This window comes from Prorops nasuta, unplaced genomic scaffold (genome assembly GCF_024137725.1).
Source record: "Prorops nasuta isolate Cenicafe-Biocafe unplaced genomic scaffold, Cenicafe_Pnas_1.2 PNAS00006, whole genome shotgun sequence".
Classification (NCBI taxonomy): Eukaryota; Metazoa; Arthropoda; class Insecta; order Hymenoptera; family Bethylidae; genus Prorops; species Prorops nasuta.
Window position 1 is genome coordinate 7,181,311 of NW_027116803.1, and position 21,190 is coordinate 7,202,500.

General features: G+C 38.7%; 4 protein-coding genes across 22 annotated transcripts in view; 2 read left to right on the forward strand and 2 right to left on the reverse strand.

Moving 5' to 3' along the window:
- The window catches only part of LOC136774499 (uncharacterized), a 59,376-nt gene extending 56,784 nt beyond the window's left edge, over positions 1–2,592 (reverse strand). For 5 of the 17 annotated variants that reach the window (XM_066728845.1, XM_066728842.1, XM_066728839.1 and 2 more), the window contains exon 1: positions 2,437–2,591. The gene's annotated coding sequence lies outside the window, so the exon portion shown is untranslated. Of the gene's footprint in view, positions 1–2,436 lie in introns of all 17 variants that reach the window. The other 12 variants (XM_066728830.1, XM_066728829.1, XM_066728833.1 and 9 more) reach the window with 4 other exon arrangements.
- Positions 2,593–8,039: 5,447 nt separating this feature from the next.
- Positions 8,040–10,661, forward strand: LOC136774502 (uncharacterized). The gene is made up of 5 exons (XM_066728847.1): positions 8,040–8,238; positions 9,228–9,411; positions 9,915–10,060; positions 10,146–10,268; positions 10,333–10,661. The coding sequence occupies exons 1-5, from the start codon at positions 8,219–8,221 to the stop codon at positions 10,505–10,507; spliced, it is 648 nt and encodes a 215-aa protein (XP_066584944.1). The 5' UTR covers positions 8,040–8,218; the 3' UTR covers positions 10,508–10,661.
- A 4,972-nt stretch (positions 10,662–15,633) lies between these two features.
- LOC136774295 (uncharacterized) lies at positions 15,634–18,106 on the reverse strand. The gene is made up of 2 exons (XM_066728481.1): positions 16,267–18,106; positions 15,634–16,200 (listed from the first exon to the last, which is right to left on the reverse strand). Exons 1-2 carry the CDS (start codon positions 17,622–17,624, stop codon positions 16,092–16,094), a joined length of 1,467 nt encoding a protein of 488 aa, XP_066584578.1. The 5' UTR covers positions 17,625–18,106; the 3' UTR covers positions 15,634–16,091.
- Positions 18,107–21,167: 3,061 nt separating this feature from the next.
- The window catches only part of LOC136774200 (mucin-2-like), a 7,389-nt gene continuing 7,366 nt past the window's right edge, over positions 21,168–21,190 (forward strand). For all 3 annotated transcript variants that reach the window (XM_066728354.1, XM_066728356.1, XM_066728355.1), the window contains exon 1: positions 21,168–21,190. This exon is cut by the window's right edge and continues 313 nt beyond it. The gene's annotated coding sequence lies outside the window, so the exon portion shown is untranslated.

Here is a 21,190-nt window from a genome sequence, read left to right on the forward strand (position 1 = left end):
TGTACGCGCTATCCGTCAACCTTTGAACGTATGCCAATCCAGTGGAAATTCTACAATCTTCTTCTGAGAAAATTGCAAAGGTGAAAGATTCCGATCGACTTATCACATTGGCTATATATATATGTATAGTTTTCCTCGAAGCACAGAAACACACCGAAGAAGTCATAAGAAATAAATAACAAGTATGGGGGTAAGGATATAGCTATAAATATATTGTTTACTTGTGAAACGTTAGATACGTCGATCACTCGAGGTTCTCCAGTTATAATTATATTAGATTAAATTATTACTCGTGTATCTTAACCTATATATATATATATATATATAATTATTTTTCCATGTGTAGTATTGTTTTCCGTCGTCTCCGTACGCGCAAAGCCAAAGAAAAGCCGCGTCGTGAGACAACTGGATTACGCAAGATCCTGCGGAAAAAAAATTCAAGGCCTATCGCACAGTCTTTCGCAATGCAATACCTTGTGTTATTGTTATTCTTCCAATTTGTGACTATATTTTAACACAGCGATTATACCGATTCGAGTCAGCAGCTTCCGCGAAGGAGCAGAAAATTCTTTTTCACCACTGTAGGTTTGTAACCGGCTGTAACGGTACTAAACGGGATTTCTGGAGAGTCGTTGGTTGGGGGGGGGGGGGGGGGGGGGGTACAGTCGGTAAATGAACTCCAGCCGGAGAGAGGGCGGGAATGGAGGGGGGGGGGGGTGTTTTTACTTCGGCCGATAAGTTAGATAAATCGCACGTGTGAAAAAGCCGGAAGGAAATCACGATAAAAGCGTGCGTGCGTTCCTGCTCAGGCGGAGAAACGCTTTTTCGAAGAACGTGCAGTTTCCATGCAAATTCTCCTCAAAAGAATAAATTTCATATTTTTGAGCGTGACGGTGAAATGCAATTTACGATGAGCAACACGTATCTCTTTCGGTTCCTCATCAATATGTATGAGTGTAAAGCACTCAATTATGCTAGAAAAAGTTGACCCAAGCATATTATGCGCGCAAAGGCATTTCATGAATGTCAGTAACGTTGCTTTTTATTAAACTGTGGAGAGAACGTGATTTTTCTTCTTTTGTGTTTTATCTGAGTTTTGGTTCGACGATTTTTGCGGGCCTGGCAAATCTTGCACCTGACGACGATGATCGAGGGAGAGAGCAGTGTTCGTTAGTTATAAAGGGAGAGAGAGAAACTATATAGCAGGCAGGCGCCTTTGTCCCGCTAAGTTTGACCTGCTAAACTTGCTCGCCATCTGCCACCATCTGCCCTCTTCGCAGGAATTTCCTTCGAGACTCCTTGAAAATGACTCGGTGGATTATCGTTCGATTTCGCGTTGAGATACAAACGTCGAGCGAGACACGCTGGCCAAAGGTTTCCTTGCATAAGCCACACTACAATTCGAAGCCCTCTGCTCGATCCCGTTGGGTCGTGCCGAGTGCGAGCGAACGGAGCTCAGGATACACAAACTGCAAAAGCGCGCGCGCCTGTCCGCCTATTTCGGTCCAGACAAGCCCTAAGCCTTGTCATTGGGGGAGAAAATTATTTTCAGCCTTGCTCTTTTCAACGTCGTTGCTGCCTATGAATGAAACTTTCACTATTCCTTCGGTTACTTCAACTCTGATCGTAAAAAAAGAAACTTTAACCAGGTAACAGCGAAGGGGGTATGGAAAACTCGTTTTTCAAAAACAAACAATGAAGGAGAATAATAATGGCAGAAAAAACGCGTTTATTTTACGTACGTTCATTTTGCGCGTATTCGCGTTCGCCACAGTACAAAAGCACCGAGCAAACTGCAGCGGCTTTATACCGCACAATACTACGATAGTGCACGGTGCACAATAGTATATGTACAGACGCGGTGAATAGAGAGAAAGAAGGGGGGAGGGAAGGAGACTTTTACGATGTGTAGGAGAAACTGTACGCTGACAGCTGGAAACTGGTTTGAAGCAAAGAACGCACGAAGAAGGAGAGAAAAGAAACGAGAGAAAGCAATGAGAGTTGATAAGTTTTGCGGACGAAAAAAGTTGGGAGAGATAAGATAAGAGGAGCAGAGATGGTCAAATGAATAATGCAAATTTAGGAGTTGCAGTTTTAACGCGCGAGTGCGGTGAAGCACGATCGGTATCGGTCGGTGATCGCGTAGGTAGCATTGTCAGTTGGCTCGAACAACTGCTATTGTCAGTGCGAAACCTTTCCAGGCTTCTAGTTTATACCTGCCAGCACACTGGTCAGGAACAAACTCAGCAGGATTACTGAAAAATAACACTGGTTTGGTCTACGTGCTTAGAAACGTACGCTATTTTCTGAATAAAATCGTTCGATTTGATGAGGAGTTTTCTTCTAATCAGAGAATCACGAGGGCAATTTATGGAGATCCAATGGTTAATGTCTTTTTTCTCTAAAGATTAAGTGTCCCGAATAATATAAACTTACCATCGTGTTTCTTTGTTTTCCACGATTGATTCCAATAAATACACACACCAGAGCACTACAGTGATTGACTTTGGAATAAACGAACACGTTACAATGCCGGGTAACGTGTCAAGCCGGACGGCTAAGTATACGATCAGAAGAGAGTCACAGCCAGCCGGGCAAAGGACATCGCTTCGACTTTCGACGACACGATGCAACAAGTGACAGCCCAGTCCCAGTGAGCCAGGCAGGCGGCAGCAGGGCCAGGAGGCCAGCCTCCGTAGTTCCCAACAGCTGCCACTGCGGCGCCACGATCTTGCAGGGATACTATTCGTTTCTTCGACAACTTCATCACGTGTTTCTAGATTCCTCGAGATTTTCAAGATTGAGAAAGTGAGGAGAGGACGATAAAACAATAATAACTGCCCATTAAACTGTAATTAGTACTAAGAATATCGAAAAGACTCTCAATAAATTAGCAATAATCTTGAGAAACGTTTAAAAAATAACATATCGAAATTTTATTAAGCAATTCTTCAGCTGTTTCAAGTTTCTATACTTTCGCCCTAGTTCTGTAGTTTAACTATGGTAATATACAGTTTCGGCCATTAATCTTGCGTCAGGCGAGGGGAAGTAGAAATTAGAGGGGTGAAGGGATATCTAGGGAGTTTGTCCGTAGCTGTCAAATGGCGCGATTAACCCTTAATTTTGGATTGTAAACAAAAGTAATGTTTTCGGAAAACGATTGCGGAAAAGAAGGAAGAATTTTAATACATAACAGAGAAGAAGAAATATATCAGATGAGTATAAATTAATAAAAAAAATGAAAATTATTGTGAATTTTTAAGAAAATATACTTTGTGGTTTTTTTATTTTTGTTACAGGTGAAATCCTGTTATGATGGCTTTCTATTAAGGAAAAAAGTTCTTATAAACAAATAAGTGCAAAAGCATTAAGATATGAAGCATTTCTTTGTGGCCCAGTCATTTCGATAATTGTGACTTAATGTTATAATAGTGAATGTGTAAGCGATTAGTGTATATACAACAAACTCTTATTGTAAATTTAATAATCTTGTATGACAGTTTTAATTGCTATTATTTTAAATTAAAGCTAGTTTAATTAACATATTATTTTTATTTCATCCCTTTCTCAAAATTCTAAACACACATGGTAATTACCTATTCTTGTAGTAGTCATATATTCGTTAAAATACTTACAAAATTACAACTGTTTTATATTTGTAAAGCATAGCTTTTTGTTGCAATGATTTTTATTATTCAATGTGAGAAAAATTGCATTGGGTTTAGGTAAATGTCTTATTTATCCGCCACATCCTTCCATATCTTATGCGACATTTATTTGGCTCTGTTACACTATTTTCTTCTAGTCTACAACATATAACATTAATTTTTTATTCATTTATACATACACACAGATCTGACAATACTACTCCTGAGTTCATCTTGTTTTCAGCTTCAAATAGTTTTCCAACTACACGCATGGATATCCATTTTGAATATAGAATACTTATTTCATTTCATCTATTATGATATTGTTAAGATTGATAGAAAGATATCAATTCTTTGCAAATGATATTTTATATATCTAGTAACTGGATTAATTAAGGTTTTAGAACAGATAAATTTCACAAACAAATAGGACTAACAAAATATGTATTATATATTGAGGAAGGATATCCAAATGTGAATTATTTGAAGCTAAAAGCAAGATGATTTCAGCAGTATACTTAAATGTACTGGAGAACAACATCCTCTCAAATATAAATCCTATGGAAGAGATGCCAAACATTATAAGTAAAATAATTCAAGTGTTCATTCTTCAAATTTAATAGAACAATGGTTTACCAATCATCTTGACATTTATAAGATTAATTATTCAATAGAATAGCCATATCTGAGTGTATATAAAAATAGCAAAAAAATATTGGTATATTTTGAAAACTAAAAGAAAGAACTAACAAGGCAAATAAATATTACATAAGATATGGAAGGATGTGGCGGATCAATAAGACATTTGCCTAAACCCAATGCAATTTGTCTCACATTGAATAATAAAAATCATTGCAACAAACAGCTATGCTTTACAAATATAAACAGCTGTAATTCTGTAAGTAATTTAACGAATATATGACTACTACAAGAATAGGTAATTACCATGTGTGTTTAGAATTTTGTGAAAGGGATGAAATAAAAATAATATGTTAATTAAACTAGCTTTAATTTAAAATAATAGCAATTAAAACATTGTCATACAAGATTATTAAATTTACAATAAGAGTTTGTTGTATATACACTAATCGCTTACACATTCACTATCATAACATTAAGTCACAATTATCGAAATGACTGGGCCACACAGAAATACTTCATATCTTAATGCTTTTGCACTTATTTGTTTATAAGAACTTTTTTCCTTAATAGAAAGCCATCATAACAGGATTTCACCTGTAACAAAAATAAAATAGCCACAAAGTATATTTTCTTAAAAATTCACAATAATTTTCATTTTTTTTATTAATTTATACTCATTTGATATATTTCTTCTTCTCTGTTATGTATTAAAATTCTTCCTTCTTTTCCGCAATCGTTTTCCGAAAATATTACTTTTGTTTACAATCCATAATTGAGGGTTAATCGCGCCATTTGACAGCTACGGACAAACTCCCTAGATATCCCTTCACCCCTTTAATTTCTACTTCCCCTCGCCTGACGCAAGATTAATGGCCGAAACTGTACAACATTTTCTAAAGAAGCAAGCTAACCGTCTTTAGTAATGTAACAAAATTAATTTATTTCTCAAATGAGGTAAAACAAAATTTATATCGAGTTTCAATCCCGAAGCCTACAAGATGTGTCACGTAAAATATGTATACAGATTCTAAGGTTTTTAGTTGCACATAGTGGGTCGGAACGAGCTACGGACCATTGCCCAACGATGGCAGTAGCTGTTTAATTGAAAGCGTTGAAATGTATCCAGCGCCAACCAGGCTCCGGCGCCTCCACAGCGCCTCCAGCGGCTTCATCCCCTCCAGTACCGACGCTTCCCGCGGTCGATCTCTCCGCGTCTCCGGCGCTCTCCAACACAATAACAGCAGATGTATCGGCTCGTCCTTTTGAAAAGTAAATATTGTGCTTCGAGTCGACATCATCTGCATTGGCACGGACTGCTCTCGAAAAAAGCACTCGACGCGAGTCACGAGAGCAACGGGATTTATCTCGCTCGAGAGTATACTACATAGTATATACTATACTACTATGCGGTATATATAGGTATACTAGATGCAAACCCGAAGGAAACCTGCTGCTTACGCAACGCGAGATGAAATCCTCGCATGACGAAATAAGAATTAGCTATCGCCCGAATCTCAATGAATTCAATTTTATTCGTGCGTTAGCGCTCTTTTTAATCAGATTTACGCAACGATCTCGTCGTAAGAAGATTTTCACGAAATCGAACAGCGAGCATTAATTCTGCTCGATGCTGCAGCAAACTTCAAACTTCTCGCATTCTTCCTTCTGTACAGCCGGGGAATTTCAAGGCTAAGATTCATCATCGAGAAATATTTTCGCTACATCCCCGTTGATTTTTGCTTCTTTTTTACCCTATATGGATTCTTTCCTTTTAATCGAAACAGCTGTATATATATATATATATATATATATATACACACACACTCGGTGTATTTAATCGTGACCTGCTGGCATTCTTCGATCGTCTTAAGCCGCGTGACCGCACCATGGCTTTACTTTCACTGCTTACGATTCATCTAAAATATGTCGATCGCGGATTCAAACGTAAGGAACGCTCATCTCGATCGGTACACACTTCCGGAAGCAGTGGCAGGAAGTGGAGCGCAACAGTCGTAATAAAAGATATTCAATGGAATCTAAATTTCACCATATCCCATAAATATTTATAAAGAACATTTTCATTTATAAATTTTATGGATATTACCTAAGAGATTTATATAATAGGCCGCATATATATTATAGAAATTATCGCATTATGTTTAATAAGGATTAATTCCTTTCTAAGCAATATATATTACACCATGATCTAGCAAATATAGAAAATCCTGTAGAGATTGGGTTTTGCGATTCGCGAATGCACGATGAATCAGGGACGATTCACTGATGAGTGGAGATTTTTGCGACACTTGTTGTGATAATTGATAAATTTTTTTGACGAAGAGAGGCTAGGGGAGCCAAGAAGAGGTATCATGGTTGTTCGAGTTTGGCGCCTTCCGAGCAACCACCGAGCGGCAATTAACCGGCAAGTCCGGCGGCAGCGGACGAAAGGGAAAGGAAGAGAGTTGTGTAGCAGCTTATGCTTCGTGAAACTGCGATTCTTAGGGGATACACGGTGAAATTCGACCAACAAAGAATCGTCGCATGATCTTTCGCAGAATCCAGTGGTCATCAGACCACTGAGGTTCTCTCGAGGATCTTTTTTGTATTATTACGTAACAGCTGAACGACATATATTATTCTTAAAGGATACACAGTGACATTCGACCAACAAAAGAATTCTCGCATGCTCTTTCACAGAATGCTCTCATGATGGTACACGATGTTCAGAGGAAATTCTCGGTATGTATGTTGGACGTGTGAATATCCTCGGAGTATTCTAAAGATATCCTGGGGATATTGGTGTTACTGGCAAGTGGTCACGAGATCACTGAGATTTTCTTGAAATAGTTTTTATATTGTTGCTATTGTATTTGTAAAACAGCTGTTACTCTTCGAAGATACACAGTGGAATTAGATCAATAAAGAATCGTTGCATGATCTTTCGCAGAATCCAGTGGTCATCAGACCAACGAGTCTTTCTTAAAATTCTTTCTTACACTCTTGCTACTGTATATATAAGATAGCTATATTATTCTTATAGAAGATACACAGTGGAACTAGACCAACAAAGAATCGTTGCATTTTTTTTTTAAATCAAGTGGCCATGAGACCAACGAATCTTTCTTAAAATTCATTCTTTACACTCTTGCTACTGTATATATAAGATATCTATTATTCTTAGAAGATACATAGTGAAATTAGACCAACAAAGAACCGTCGTAATTTTTTTTTCAAATCCAATGGTCATGAGACCAACGAGTCTATCTTAAAATTCTTTCTTACACTCTTGCTACTGTATATATATAAGATACCTATTATTCTTAGAAGATACACGTTGAAATTAGACCAAAAAAAGTCCAGTGGTCATGAGACCATCGAGTGTTTATTAAAATTCTTTCTTATACTTTATTACTGTACACACACCAGTCATTATTCTTAGAAGACACACAGTGAAATTAGACCAACAAAGAATCCTCGCACGGTCTTTGAGAGATTTCAGTGGTCACGAGATCGTTGTGACTTTCCTGAGATATTTTTCTTCACTATTACCACCACACCTACAAAAGCTATTGTACACACAACTAAATAAGAGGATGAATATCGAAACTACACTTTCAGTGTTGATAGATGCAGCTGCGTAGGCCAATTATTGCAGTATATTGTTATAAAATTGCGTGTATAGTCGGTTACTGGTGGCAGAGTGAGAGCGCCGTATATATAGAGGGAAGGGGAAAGCCGACACGACACACTCGAAAGTACACAGCCTCCGCGAATACAGTGGCGTGCCACGGTCCCTACTGCTACGTGCTACGTGCTACCTTCGTGCAGGCGAAAAGTGCCTGCGCTCTCGTCTCGTAGGAGCTCCGCGTCAGGAACTGGCTAGTATCCCGTAGCCACCAATCAACGCTCTACTTTGCCAAATTACCAATATGAAAATCACATTGTTCACGTGAGTACAGAGTATACAAAAAATTTCATTTCATCTTGGTCATTTTTTTTTAATACTCTACACTTTCCAACTTTATAAATGTGTTATATATATATATATATATATATACAATTGCGCGTAGATATAACACGTATATAGATTAGCATTAGCAGCATAGAGGGTCAACGACCCCGAGACCAGTCGAGCCGATACAACCGATACAGTCGAGCTCCGCAAACTGCATTTTTATAGTTTCTAAAAATTAAACTTGACGCGAGTCGCGTACCCCCCACCCCCACCATCGATGCTCCAAGGACGTTTTGACACTGCCCTCTCAATTCGAGAAAGCCAACGATTTTTCCTCTACACATATATCACCTATATACACGCATAATATACATTAATACTCTTTTATCACGCTCGCACATGGAGAAAGTCTTTATTCGGACTTAAACTTCATCGCTACATCTATTATCTCTCTCCTCTGAAGATTTATTTTGCGTAGACAGGACTGCGCAACGATAAATTGCCAACGGGACAGCGTTATGCAAACCGCAGAGCGGTAACTCGCTAGTTTTCCTTTCTTTTCTTATATTATTCCACCAACAGGAAATTGGTTGACAAAAATTGCAAGACAGCCAGGTGCAATACGATCGTTCCTCGCACCAGGATCGGTTTTGTCACGAATATTCGCACGAACACGCATAATCCAATTGTGTCTATAGTAGATAATTAAAATATGAGTTATCAGCTCGATACGATTATTTCAAGGGAAAGAAACATATGTGCGTGTGTGTATGTTACCTACTCGGATTAAGAATCGTGCAACACGTAACGCATATATATATATATATATATAGTTATAGTGCCCAGAGAAAGTGAGTTTGTCGCGCGTGTACGTGTGTGTGTATGCGAATGTCACAGGTCAAAATCCATGCGCGCTGGATTTTGTAATCCCTGTATATATATATATATACTTAATCCTGAATCGAACGTTTCGTGCATTGCAGATTGGTCGCTTTGGGCTTGATAGCCATTGGGAGATCGACGGACGACGAGTACTACGAGTACGAAGAGGAATCTGCGCCGGTAACTCCAGCACCGGCCAAACCCGCGGCTCCACCTAGATTGGGAGGCCTGCTGTCACCCAGAGGACGACCTCCTGCGGTAGCTGCGCGAAAACCACAGGCGCCGGTGAGTCCATTCAATGGATTTTTTTTCTCTTTTTATATACGTGTATGTGTTGTGTAAGATTTTTCTCTTACTTGACTTCGGAATGTGAGGGTAAATTTATTAATATTCCTTTATTTGAGAGACGTGAATTTTTTTTATCCAACTTTTCTGGAAAATCTATCATGAATTTAAAGAAGTTTTGTAGAAAAATTGATATCTTTCATAATTAAAAAGATAGATAAGTTTGTACGTTTATGTTTTAGAGTGAGTTAACTAAACTAGCCTATAAGTATAAATAATTTTTTACTTAACTCACACACACACCTGAGAGCACGATCTTAAAAATGAATTTACATCTCCATAGATATAATAAAGATCTTTTTTTTTCAATTGGATCTTTCTGCAAATTTCTTTTAAATAGACCCTAAAAAAATTGATATATCTTATAGCAATAAACGTTTTTTGAAATTAATAAAATGACACAGACTACATATTCTACGTGTATAATTAATTATCGTACACAGACTACTACCGCTAAACCAATCGAGCAGCCAATCGAGACGGATGAAAGGGGAGACGAAACTTTCGACGAGAATCAAGAGCAAGAGGAGCAAGTGACTACGACGACGGAAAATCCAAAAAAGATTCGCGCCGGTGTAAGACCATTCAGGTATAAATGTGTGTTTTTACATGGTGCATATATATATATACATTACTATGTTTACCCCTTCTCCACAAATGAATTAATTCTTCAGGTCGAACGAAGATCTCTTAGCAGCTTTGAAGAGGAGACGAGCGCAGGCTGGTAGCAGTAGCCATACGAAAGAATCCTCATCCACCCACGCACCGACCGAACACACCACGACCAAGTCTAATAAGTAAGCATTTCTTTCATTCCTACATAATAAATTACAAAATTAACGCTTGTATTCTTATTTTTAGGTCAGCGACGAATAATCGCAACAAGAATCCAAGTGCAGGCAGCGACGCCTCGTCAAGAACGTCATCGAGAAGATTTGGTAACGCCAACGCGAAATCTAAACCAGTGACTGAGGAGGTCGAAGAGACGCAACGGGAGGAAGTTCAAGTGAAAGCCAAACCCTATCGCAGGGGTTAAATTCTGCTCTTTCACTCTCTTTCTCGATACAACACTTTCATAGAACTGTTCATCTCGTGTGCTCCGACTCGAAAACTAACTAGTTGAAGAACAAGACGAGCAAAATCAACACCAACGAAACATCTATTGTGTATAGTGTGTAACTTATAGTAAATATAAATTAATGCGCCAATAAAATTGTTCTAAAAAATCTTACAACTCGATCGATGATATTCCACACTGTGGATAAATGAGAGAAACTCTCTGCAAGGGGAGTATAATAATAAGACGTACACGGTACACACGAGTCGTCTCGCATTTATTCCTCGTACGTAGGACGACAGGAAAATGCATGTCCACACGCCACTCCCAAAATCCTGAGAAACTTTCGTGGCTGTCGTGCCACTTTGCCAACACTATAGTATAGACTCTATACTATATATATATATATATATATATAAAGGTGTATTTCGCACGTACCTGTATAATAGGTTGAACTTTAAAGTTCATGTAGGGTATATATAGCTTACAAGGATAAATATATACATATATATATATATATAGTAATACGAGAATCTTGGTAGGAACAAACATATAATGGGACTGGTGTATACTTGCAGTTACCATCAGGAATAATACACAAGGAGATGCGAAAAATATTCGCTGCAGGCTGGTGGGGATAGTAGATGGTCGTGCGGTATGGCATGATGGTAGTAGTGAGGCAGGCACGAAAGTGAGAGGAGCCAGCAAGTCAGCCCAGCCCAGGAGGTGGCTGCGATGTATATATGCTGTATATATATATAGCTGCCATGCCACCTCATCGGCCTTGGGGCTTTTATAGACACCAAAAGCATTTCACTCGTCCGAATAACGTCCAAAACCTTCGTAATACTCTGCAAAGAGCAGCGGCATCGCTGGAATTTCATCCTTATTATTATTATTATTATTAAGCGAATATCGTGATTTTAACGCGGACGAAGGTCACTTGCAAACGGGACATGGAATGCGGGATGCACGTCCGAACGCGTGGGTGCTTGTCCGTAGGATTTCTTGCATATATATATATATATATATATAAGCGTAGGCAACATTCCGCGAAGAATATCCCGTTGATCGCGAGGCCGATCCGTCTTCCGCGCGAGGCAAAACGGTCAACGACGCTTACGTATAGCGCACGCCATATATATATATGTATTAACGCGACATTTAAGGTGAAAGGAGAGAAATTTTGCTGTAATTAGCGCTATTTCCGTCCTCGCGAGGACATTCGGCCTTTATCAAAGGTTACCGTGTCACTTGCGATTATTGGCTCTTTCTCTGTGTTGGTGCACGGCGCACACGTATACGCGTACACAGCGTCGAGCAGGTACCGTGTGCAGAGGTCATTACGAAGGGGGGAGCAACGACAAAAGAAAATTCCATGTAACGCTCCAGCGTTATATATACAGCTATTATAATTATAATAGATCGAGAGACATACATATAGTACGTGTGAAAGATCGAGAGGGAAAGGACTTTCACTCGAGATATCCTTATTGCTCACTTTCCCTAATATATGCCAGTCAAACCACACACGGTTCTGCTGAAAAAAAAAAACAACCGTAGGAAGGACACGGCTTTTGTATATATTTTCAATATATATATGTATGTACATAAGACGGGATTAATCTATAGCGATTATTATTAAAGGCTGCCTTAGAGGGACCAGTTGATATTCCGGTTTCGCTCGTGTCCTGCACGGTTGCAGGAGACATAATAGGGAGGGGGGAGAGGGGGGGGGGGGGTAACTAGCGCCCGCAGTCCACTCGACGGAGTCTAGCACGCCACCGACCTTCGCATTGACACGCGTGTCACGCGGGTGAATCCGCTCGAGTGGAAGCAACCTTCTTCCATCTCTAATTGTGCCCACCACGCGTACAGTATATATATATATATATATATAAAACATCACGTTCACGCAGCGAGAGACTCTGAAATGCCCAAGTTGCAAAACGTCCTCTCGAGAGTATATTTATATATATATAGGTGTTTAAGGTCGAGAAAACGGACGTTCAATGTTAAGGACGCATACGCGAGAACCGGAATCTAAGGTCCCCTGCGCGAATAAACATTACCTTGGTCGTCTGCTCTTCGAGCATCTTTAAAAATAGCATCGACCGACTGATAACGGTAAAAGCGCCGGTCTCCTGGATATAAGCTCGGGATTAAAAATAAAATCGTTTCGCGCGAGTATTCCGCGTGTATGGGTTATTGGTGTAACGTTCCTATGTTGTTTTGCTTCTTCTTGGTTATTACATATATATATATATATATATGTGTGTGTATATGCTACGCGTGACATTCAACGGAGGGTTTTCGATTTTGTCGCTGCGATTACGACCGACGACGAGCAGCAGTGTGACGAAACTCGTGTCGAGGCGCCCGCGCCCGCCTGGCCTGCTGGAGGAATTTCATGTGGAAAGTGCCTCCCACCGCTGTACAGGCACAGTCCGCAGGTCGTAGCGCGTAGGACTCAACCGGCCGACCGGTTCGTGCTATTTTTTTCTCCCCCCTTCCATCTAGCCCCCCCCCCCCCCCCCCGCACATCGCTTCGTCTTCCAATAAGTCAAAGCAGCGACGAGCACAACAACCGTTAGTCCGCAGCCCCAGAGACACAAACCTCCTCCCTGATGGGCACAGCGAATCTGCACCGACTCGCGAGTCGAGGATAAGAACGATCGAAGGTTGAAAAGTAGGAGGAAGAAGTTGTAGGAAAAATAAGAACTGCCACTTTTTGTGAAATTTTTCGAGAAACAGGCATCACGAGTGCGGTACACTCGGATCACGTACGCGTCCCGTTTCTCGAAGCCAAATCCAGTAGTCCCGTCACGAAATACCCGGAGAGCTAGCTAGTTGTACGTACGATACGTGCGAGCAAGAGTCAAGGTTAAGATTCGTTGTTCTATCGGTCCGTACGTTGACTAGCAAACGTTGTCTCTCGTACTACACGCGGCGCAACTTTACGCGGAGAAAGTAAACTTGCGGTGTTAAATGATATTCGCGTGTATGATGAAAAGTCGCGTTGAATATGTGCAATTTCAATGTGGAGAGGCAATTAACCCCTCAGCGAGAAAATCAATGGTTCGAACGAAAGTGGGAAACTCGAGATTTGCATTTCTTTAATTTTCCATTATTATTCGTTGTTTTCGAAAGTCCATCGAAAGGTCGATTGAGATGCGAGGAGAGTTCCGCGAAAGTGCAGTCAAGGTTCCCGATTACGCGCTGCTGGTTCATGGATAGAGCAGCTAGAGTGTGCGTGATGACCTCGGTAACAAAGAGAAGCTCGATCTGGATCGACTTGGACGCTCTATTGGCTCAGAGCCGATCGATGGTTCTTCGCCAGATTAGAGAAAGGGAAAGGATGCAGAGGAGCAGAGGAGCTGAAGAAGCAGAGGAAGATGAAGAACGAGTCTCCAGAGTCCAGAGCTCTCATCTCCCTAGCAGATATTCAACCTCTTCTCTGTGCTCTAAAGTTCATCCAGTCTATGCTAAACTTTACTCTTTCTAGCATGAAAAAATGGATTGCTTGAAATTAGCGTCGGATTTTGTAAGAGCTGCATGTTGTTTCGCAACCACTGAATTCTCCGCCTGGAAAAACTCTACCGATAATTTTCTTTTTGCTTTTTTATCCTTTCTACGCGCAGCTTTATATTCCACGAGGTATTGTTCCAGTCGCTGCAGTGTTAGGGAGGTTTAATTCTGGATCTCTCTACTTGTAGTCTGACGAATTTTAAAAGAAGGAACATTTTGATTGATTCGTGAGAAAATATTCTTTAAGAGTTTGAAAATGATATAAAATAACAAACATATTGTAAATATGTTAAGTAACACTCCATGTAATTTTATAAGCTTACCCAGATAGCAAAAACTTATTCAATGTATATACATTATATTTACATTGATGGATTTAGTATATTATGTGTATATCCCTATGGATTTCAAACCATATTTAATGTATATAGAATGTATGTGCAAAAGAGACACCGTGAAAATCCGTACAATATACATTGTATAGCTATATCATAATATTCCATATATATGTATAAATATAATATATACAGTATATTTGTCCCATGTGCTGGATCTAAAAAGTATATCCAAAGAATATCCTTTGCCATGTGGGTATAGTAGGCACATTTATCGTCCAGCTGAAAGAATTCGATGACAATTTGAGAAATGAAATCAGTAGAAAACTTTTCATCTGCATCAATGTATAGCTTACGTACATCACGATGGCCATCGTTCTTCTGGAATACTCGTCTACGATTTGTCGCAACATGCGCCACAGGCGTCATGAACGCAGGCCTATTTCCATGCAGATCCCAGGTCCAGAACAATGAAAACACAAGTACCCACATTGCAGCTTACCTCGGAAAAACCACTTGACATGTTAGCGAAATTTATGACACATCAATGTGCATTATAATATTCAGCTGATCAGCATCGAAGACTCGAAGATTGATAAAACTGTTCTTCCCCCAACAGGGAGAAGGAAAGAATGCTATGAGACCGAATCTATATTATAAATAATGAATGCTCCGGTTACCCAACGGAAATCGTAAAATTCGAAGAACCCGCTCGTGTGTAATCGTAAGGCGACACATAAGATCTTACAGAAACTGACTCTGTTCTTTCGTCAAATGCCAAAACACAGATGATTTAAATGTTTACTTAGATCATTCCAGAATGATTAGTAAAGATCGGGGCTGGTTGTTAGTGTTGTCACACAGATGCACCACCCACGCTCATTATATAATGACGTATCCGTAAACGTTTTTGCCATGGTGGAGGATGAGTGTCAGATTGGGGAAGGAAGAATATTCATTGCATCTCTTGAGATAACGAGAAACAAGAGATCGAGTCATGCTAATCTTCTTTTGGCATTGGATGGGCAGGGAACTGCACACTTCCTGTGCATAAGCAATTTTTCTCTGATCGTAAGCAGTCAGCTTACAAACGGGAATGCTTTTCTATATATTTGTGATTGGTATGTAATGAACATAAGAAAAAAATCCTCACGTTTTGTATCGTTTTTTATTTATAAACATTTCGTAAAGATTTTGTCGTAGAAACTAATTCTAAAATATGTCGTAAGATGAAATGTGAAGAACTGTGATTTTGCGTGCACATACAAGAAAATCCAGTACATTAGGATTTTGTTTCGTTATTTGTTAAGATGCTTTAAGGAAGGTAACGTTTAAAAATAAGTATTAACAGTTTAAGCAAAGTCACAAGCTTTATAATAAAAATATATATATATATATAGATTATAATAAAAAAATAAAAAGGAATAAAACTACATAATAGAACGTATATAAAATAAAATATCATTTCAACATTCATAATTCAGAAGAGCAGATTTTATATCTTTTTTGAAGTAAATGTTCGCGCAGTCCAAGTCAATACAGGTACTATTTCGATATTTTTTTCTTATATTTGAAGAAAATTCAGTAGACTTCATGTTCAGTATGGGGTAGTAAATGTATAAAATTGATTCACCTGCAATTATTCAATTAATTTCACTTCGCACTCTGACAAATTTCTTTACTGCACTGTAGCTTAAAGTTTATCGAATCCAATTTGCATAGTGTACTACATGGTTGTTGTCACTGAGCTGTACGCAAATCCGCTCGTGTAGCTGAAGCCCCTTTACAGTAAAGAAATAGTGTAGACAGCTGAAAAAAATTATTAGAATATATAAATATCAATATATTAATAATAGCAGAATGTTCATGACATACCGATCACAAATAAACGCAGCAAAACCACTCTTGGAAAACTGTTTGTTTATAAGTCGAGAAAGATTTCGTATGCATACGAAGTGTGCCGTGTCCTGCTCATCCAGGACCATAAGAACATTTGCATGTCGCGATCTTTTAATTTTTGTTATTTGAAGAGGTACGATGAACCATACTATTTTTCCTACCTGAAGCTCTTCCTCCACCATGGTGAAAACGTTGATGGACACATTATTGTCCATCTCGAATTTCGAGACTTGATTTAGAGTTACAGGGAACGTTATGTTGCTAATATTTAAAACATCCTTATAATGTGGATATGAGCACGATTTGACTGTATTTTTGCCTGGTCCTGAAGGATAGAGTGCTGCTGTGACAGCCCATGCAAAACAAGCATCACTATCATCGTGAAATTGAATATTTAACACGCCTCTTCTACGCTTGATTTCAGGCGGCAGCTGAATTTTGCAACCTGCACGCATTGAATTGGAGTTATTAATATTTATTATTAAATTAAGGATTTTTGTCAAAGACCACCCATTTTCACGTCCATGAAATTCTCTCAAGGATTTTAAAATCATTTCGATAATATTTGTTTTATACCACTGGCTAAAGTCGTCGGTCGTAGACAACACATTATTCGTAGTAGAAATATGTATTTCACTGCTAATATTCTTGTAAATAAGTTCAGCATTGAATACACAATTTATAATAATACTATTTAGGTTAGATAATTCTTTATTCACGCGAGCATGTATCAATTCTTCAGCTTCTGACAAAAAATCAGTAGGTTCTATATGATCATTATTTATTATTATACCGCTGGCTATTCCATTATTAAACGCTGCAGCAAATTCTGCCCAAACAAGTGGTTCGGCAGCAGTAGCATCGGGTGCAGAACCAAATTGAATTTTGCTTTTATTTTTCAATGCTTCGAGGACAAGATGCTTGACTCTCGCGATTTCTGCAAAATTTTTCTTTCGCGTCTTTGGAGAAATAGCCTCACCAGGCTTTCTTAATATTTTAATATAGGCGCGACACTCGTGTACCCATGAATGATATTCGTCATTCGTTTTGATCAAACGATATCGATTCTTTAATTCTTTTGACTTGAATTGTCCAAAATGGATGGCATTAAACGCAGGACCCGATTTAACTGCACTTTTATTCTCTTTTAATTTTTTCAGGAGTAGACTCTTCAAATTCTCAATCTCTGTCAAATACTTCTCTCGTATGTATCGAGGTGCATTCAAATTATCATCTTTTAATCTTTGAATATAATCACCGCACTCCTGTGCCCATTTAAAATATCCAGCTTTCGTTTTAATTAATCGAAAACGATTTTCAAACTTTCGTGACATTTTGTTTAGATTTGAAACTTCGCAAGGAGGATTAACGATCGTTTGATATTGAGTGATTGATAGTGACTAATAATCATATGATAGTTGGCTGACGCATCGCTAAATAATATACCTGATATTATTCATCTCTCCTTATACAAAGAACATGAAACTTGATAAAAATTATATTCTTCGGCAACCAATGTAACACTGTCACTAATCTTTTGAAGCAGAATATACATAGAAGGTATACATTTCTCGATTCATAGAAGAAAACAAATATGGGAGGGAAGTTGATGTCAGATATTAACCTCCCTCGCGTCCCTCGCCACCTGGTCACAAGGTAGTATTCATAATCACTTGTTCCGTCACTATTAGAAGCCGAAGAATATTTTAATGTTTAAGGGCAACTTATTTATATCGCAGGCAACAAGTTCGTTGATAAGACTGAAGCGAAAAGAATCGAATTCTATATTGCAACGTTTCAACACCACTCTTTATAATCAAAATACTCTTAGCTCCAACTTAAACACCCGAAGAGCTGATCACGAATACTGCCTACCCAGATAGAAAAAACTTATTCAATGTGTATACATTTTATTTACATTGATGGATTTAGTATATCATGTGTATATCCCTATGGATTTCAAACCATATTTAATGTATATAGAGTATATGTGCAAAAGAGACACCGTGAATATCCGTATAATATACATTGTATAGCTATATCATAACATTATATATATGTATAAACATAATATGTAGTGTATTTGTCCAATGTGCTGGATTTGAAAAGTATATCCAAAGAATATCCTTTACCATGTGGGTATGTTTGTTCTCCATTTTAATTAACTTAATTTTTATTTTTATAAATAAAAGATCATCAAATACGTTTGCCATATTTTAAAAAGATTGATTCAGCGACATTGACTTTAACAAATTTAAAAAATCTCCTCAAGAATTGAAATAAAAAAACGAATAATAAAAAACATAAATTAAAATTGTATTCAATACAAATACAATCCCTGCATCTATACCATAATTTCTAATCGTCGCGTTTAACCGTTCACAAATATTTCCCAACGAATTACTCAATTACAATGCGAGAATTTCGTTTCCTTTAAATATAAAGTTTGTCTGCCTATAAATATAGAGAAATCCAGTGTCGAACCCTCTTAACCACCGCGACTACCTTTAAATCGTGACTTGCCGTGCTGTACGGTTACATCCGGGTAATTGGACAAATAATTGCTTCCCTTCTGACGAAACCGCACGTTTGAAATTCATGCGATTGACAAAAACTGGATCGATATGATTTTCTTGGATTTACAGAGTGCTATTCTAGAGATTATGTATGATCGTTTCTAGGTTAGATCGTGGTGTGCAGGAATTAGGTAACGGGTGCTGTGCAGACGTAACGCTATAGTAACGCAGTGTCCGTTATGTATTGATATTAGGCTGCTTCTTTCAGTGCATACAGCAGGAAAGAGTCAATGGCCCAGCTTATTTGGCCTTCGATTTTTAAATGTATACATATATATAAACAGACGTACCCATGCTGCACACATGGATAAGCTATTGCTATGGCGAGAACGCCACGCTGAATCCTAATTAGTGATCAAAGGTGACCAACACGACGAAGCGGTCGGTCACCGCCTGTATACGAATCCATCTCTCGACACACGTGGAATATTCTGTACTATGTATATAAATGATTCAAAGGATTTTCTTTCTAATATTAATATAAAATCGAGCGATAACGCGTTTGCACGAGCAATCTGCTTGTATAGCGAGAGAAAGTTCAATATAGTCTAAATATACACTATACTAACGGGTGATTCGAAGATAACGCAGATATACTGTGCAAGTATACTGCACTGTTTTAAGAAACATTTGTAAAACTAACAAGAAAGTCATTCGTCATTTTGTAAGACGCGAGTTTTATTTTCAAATTTACATCGAACCGCAAAAAACTGTTTAACAGTTATTACTACGGAAGTGTTGTAAAATTAAAAATGGAAATTTGTGTAGCGATATATAGTCCTGGATTACAACGCTGCCCTCGAGACTGTCGTTGGAATTCTATAAAAGAAAATTTATAGTTCGTGTGACGGTAGGTTAGCAATCAAGCAGGATGTTGAGGATAGTCCCTATGTAACGATTGAGGATTCTTCAGTCCTTGAGACTTTCAGCTAACCTTTTGCCGCTGACTATTGCTGCTAATCCTTGAAAACCTTGCAGGAGCTTTAAAAGAGAAATTTTATAGTATATGCTGCAGTGGTATAATCGAGTAATCGGGCAGGATATTGAAGATTGTTCTTATAATGCTTGGGGAATATTTAATCCTTCGTAATCTCGGTTAACCTTTTGCGCCATATTCGCTACTGAATATTCTTTCTAATCCTTGAAATCCTGGCAGGAGTTTTACAAGAAAATTTTTATAGACGTCGGTATAAACGAGTAATTAAACAGGGTTTTTTTGTGTGGATATTTCCTATAACAATTGAAGAATCTTCAATTCTCTAGACTTTCAATTAACCTTTTCGCGTTAACTGTTGCCTCTAATCCTTGAAAACCTCGCAGGAGCTTTAAAAATAAAATTGTACAGTGTATGCAGTGGTACCGGTATAATTAAGTAATCGGGCAAGATATAGAAGATTTTCTTTACGATGATTGAGGAATATTCAATCCTTCGTAGTCCCAGTTAACCTTTTGCGCCACGTTGCTACTGAATATTCTTTCCAATCCTCGTAATTCTGGTAGGAGTTTTAGAAGAAAATTTTTATAGCGTAGAGTTATCAATATAATCGAGCAATTAAACAGTGTTTTTTTTTTGTAGATCATTGTTATAACAATTGAAGAATCTTCAATTCTCCAGACTTTCGAATAACCTTTCGCTGTTGGCTGTCGCCTCTAATCCTTGAAAACCTCGCAGGACCCGTACAAGATAAATTTCATACAGTATAAAGCGATATAGTCAAGCAATAAGAAAGGATATCCAAGATCATCCCTGTACCAGCTGAAGAACCTTCGATCCTCGAGAGTCTCTCATCCAACCTTTGCTGCTAAAAGTCGCCTCTAATCCTTGAAAACGTCGCAGGAGCGTTAGAAAAAAAACTTGACGCAGTACATACGATTATAAAAAAGCAATAAAACAGGACACAGAAGGTCGTCCCTAAAAAAGCTAAAAATTCTTGAATCCTTAATACCACCTGAACCTTAACCGAATAATTGGCTCCATCCATCGGTTCTAATCCCTGAAAACCTCGCAGGAGCCAGAATATCAAATACATATATCTCGTAGGGTCAGCACGGACGGAGCGTTTGGGCCTTCTCGTCTCTGGAGCTAGGTGTTCGTCGGGTTTTCACGGGCCGGTGACTGCTGGCTGGTGGGGTGGGTGGCTAGTAGCCTGGTGGCCATGGTGGGTGGCGTATAAGTAGAGGCCTGCATTCGCCGGCGTTCTCATACCCTCACCACGTCCTTCGGATACCTCTTACTTTTACTCTCCAAGTCACTCTCTACTGTGCCTCTCCCAGTCCCCGCTCGAGAGTCGCCGGGGTAAAACGAAACGAAACCAAACGAAAGC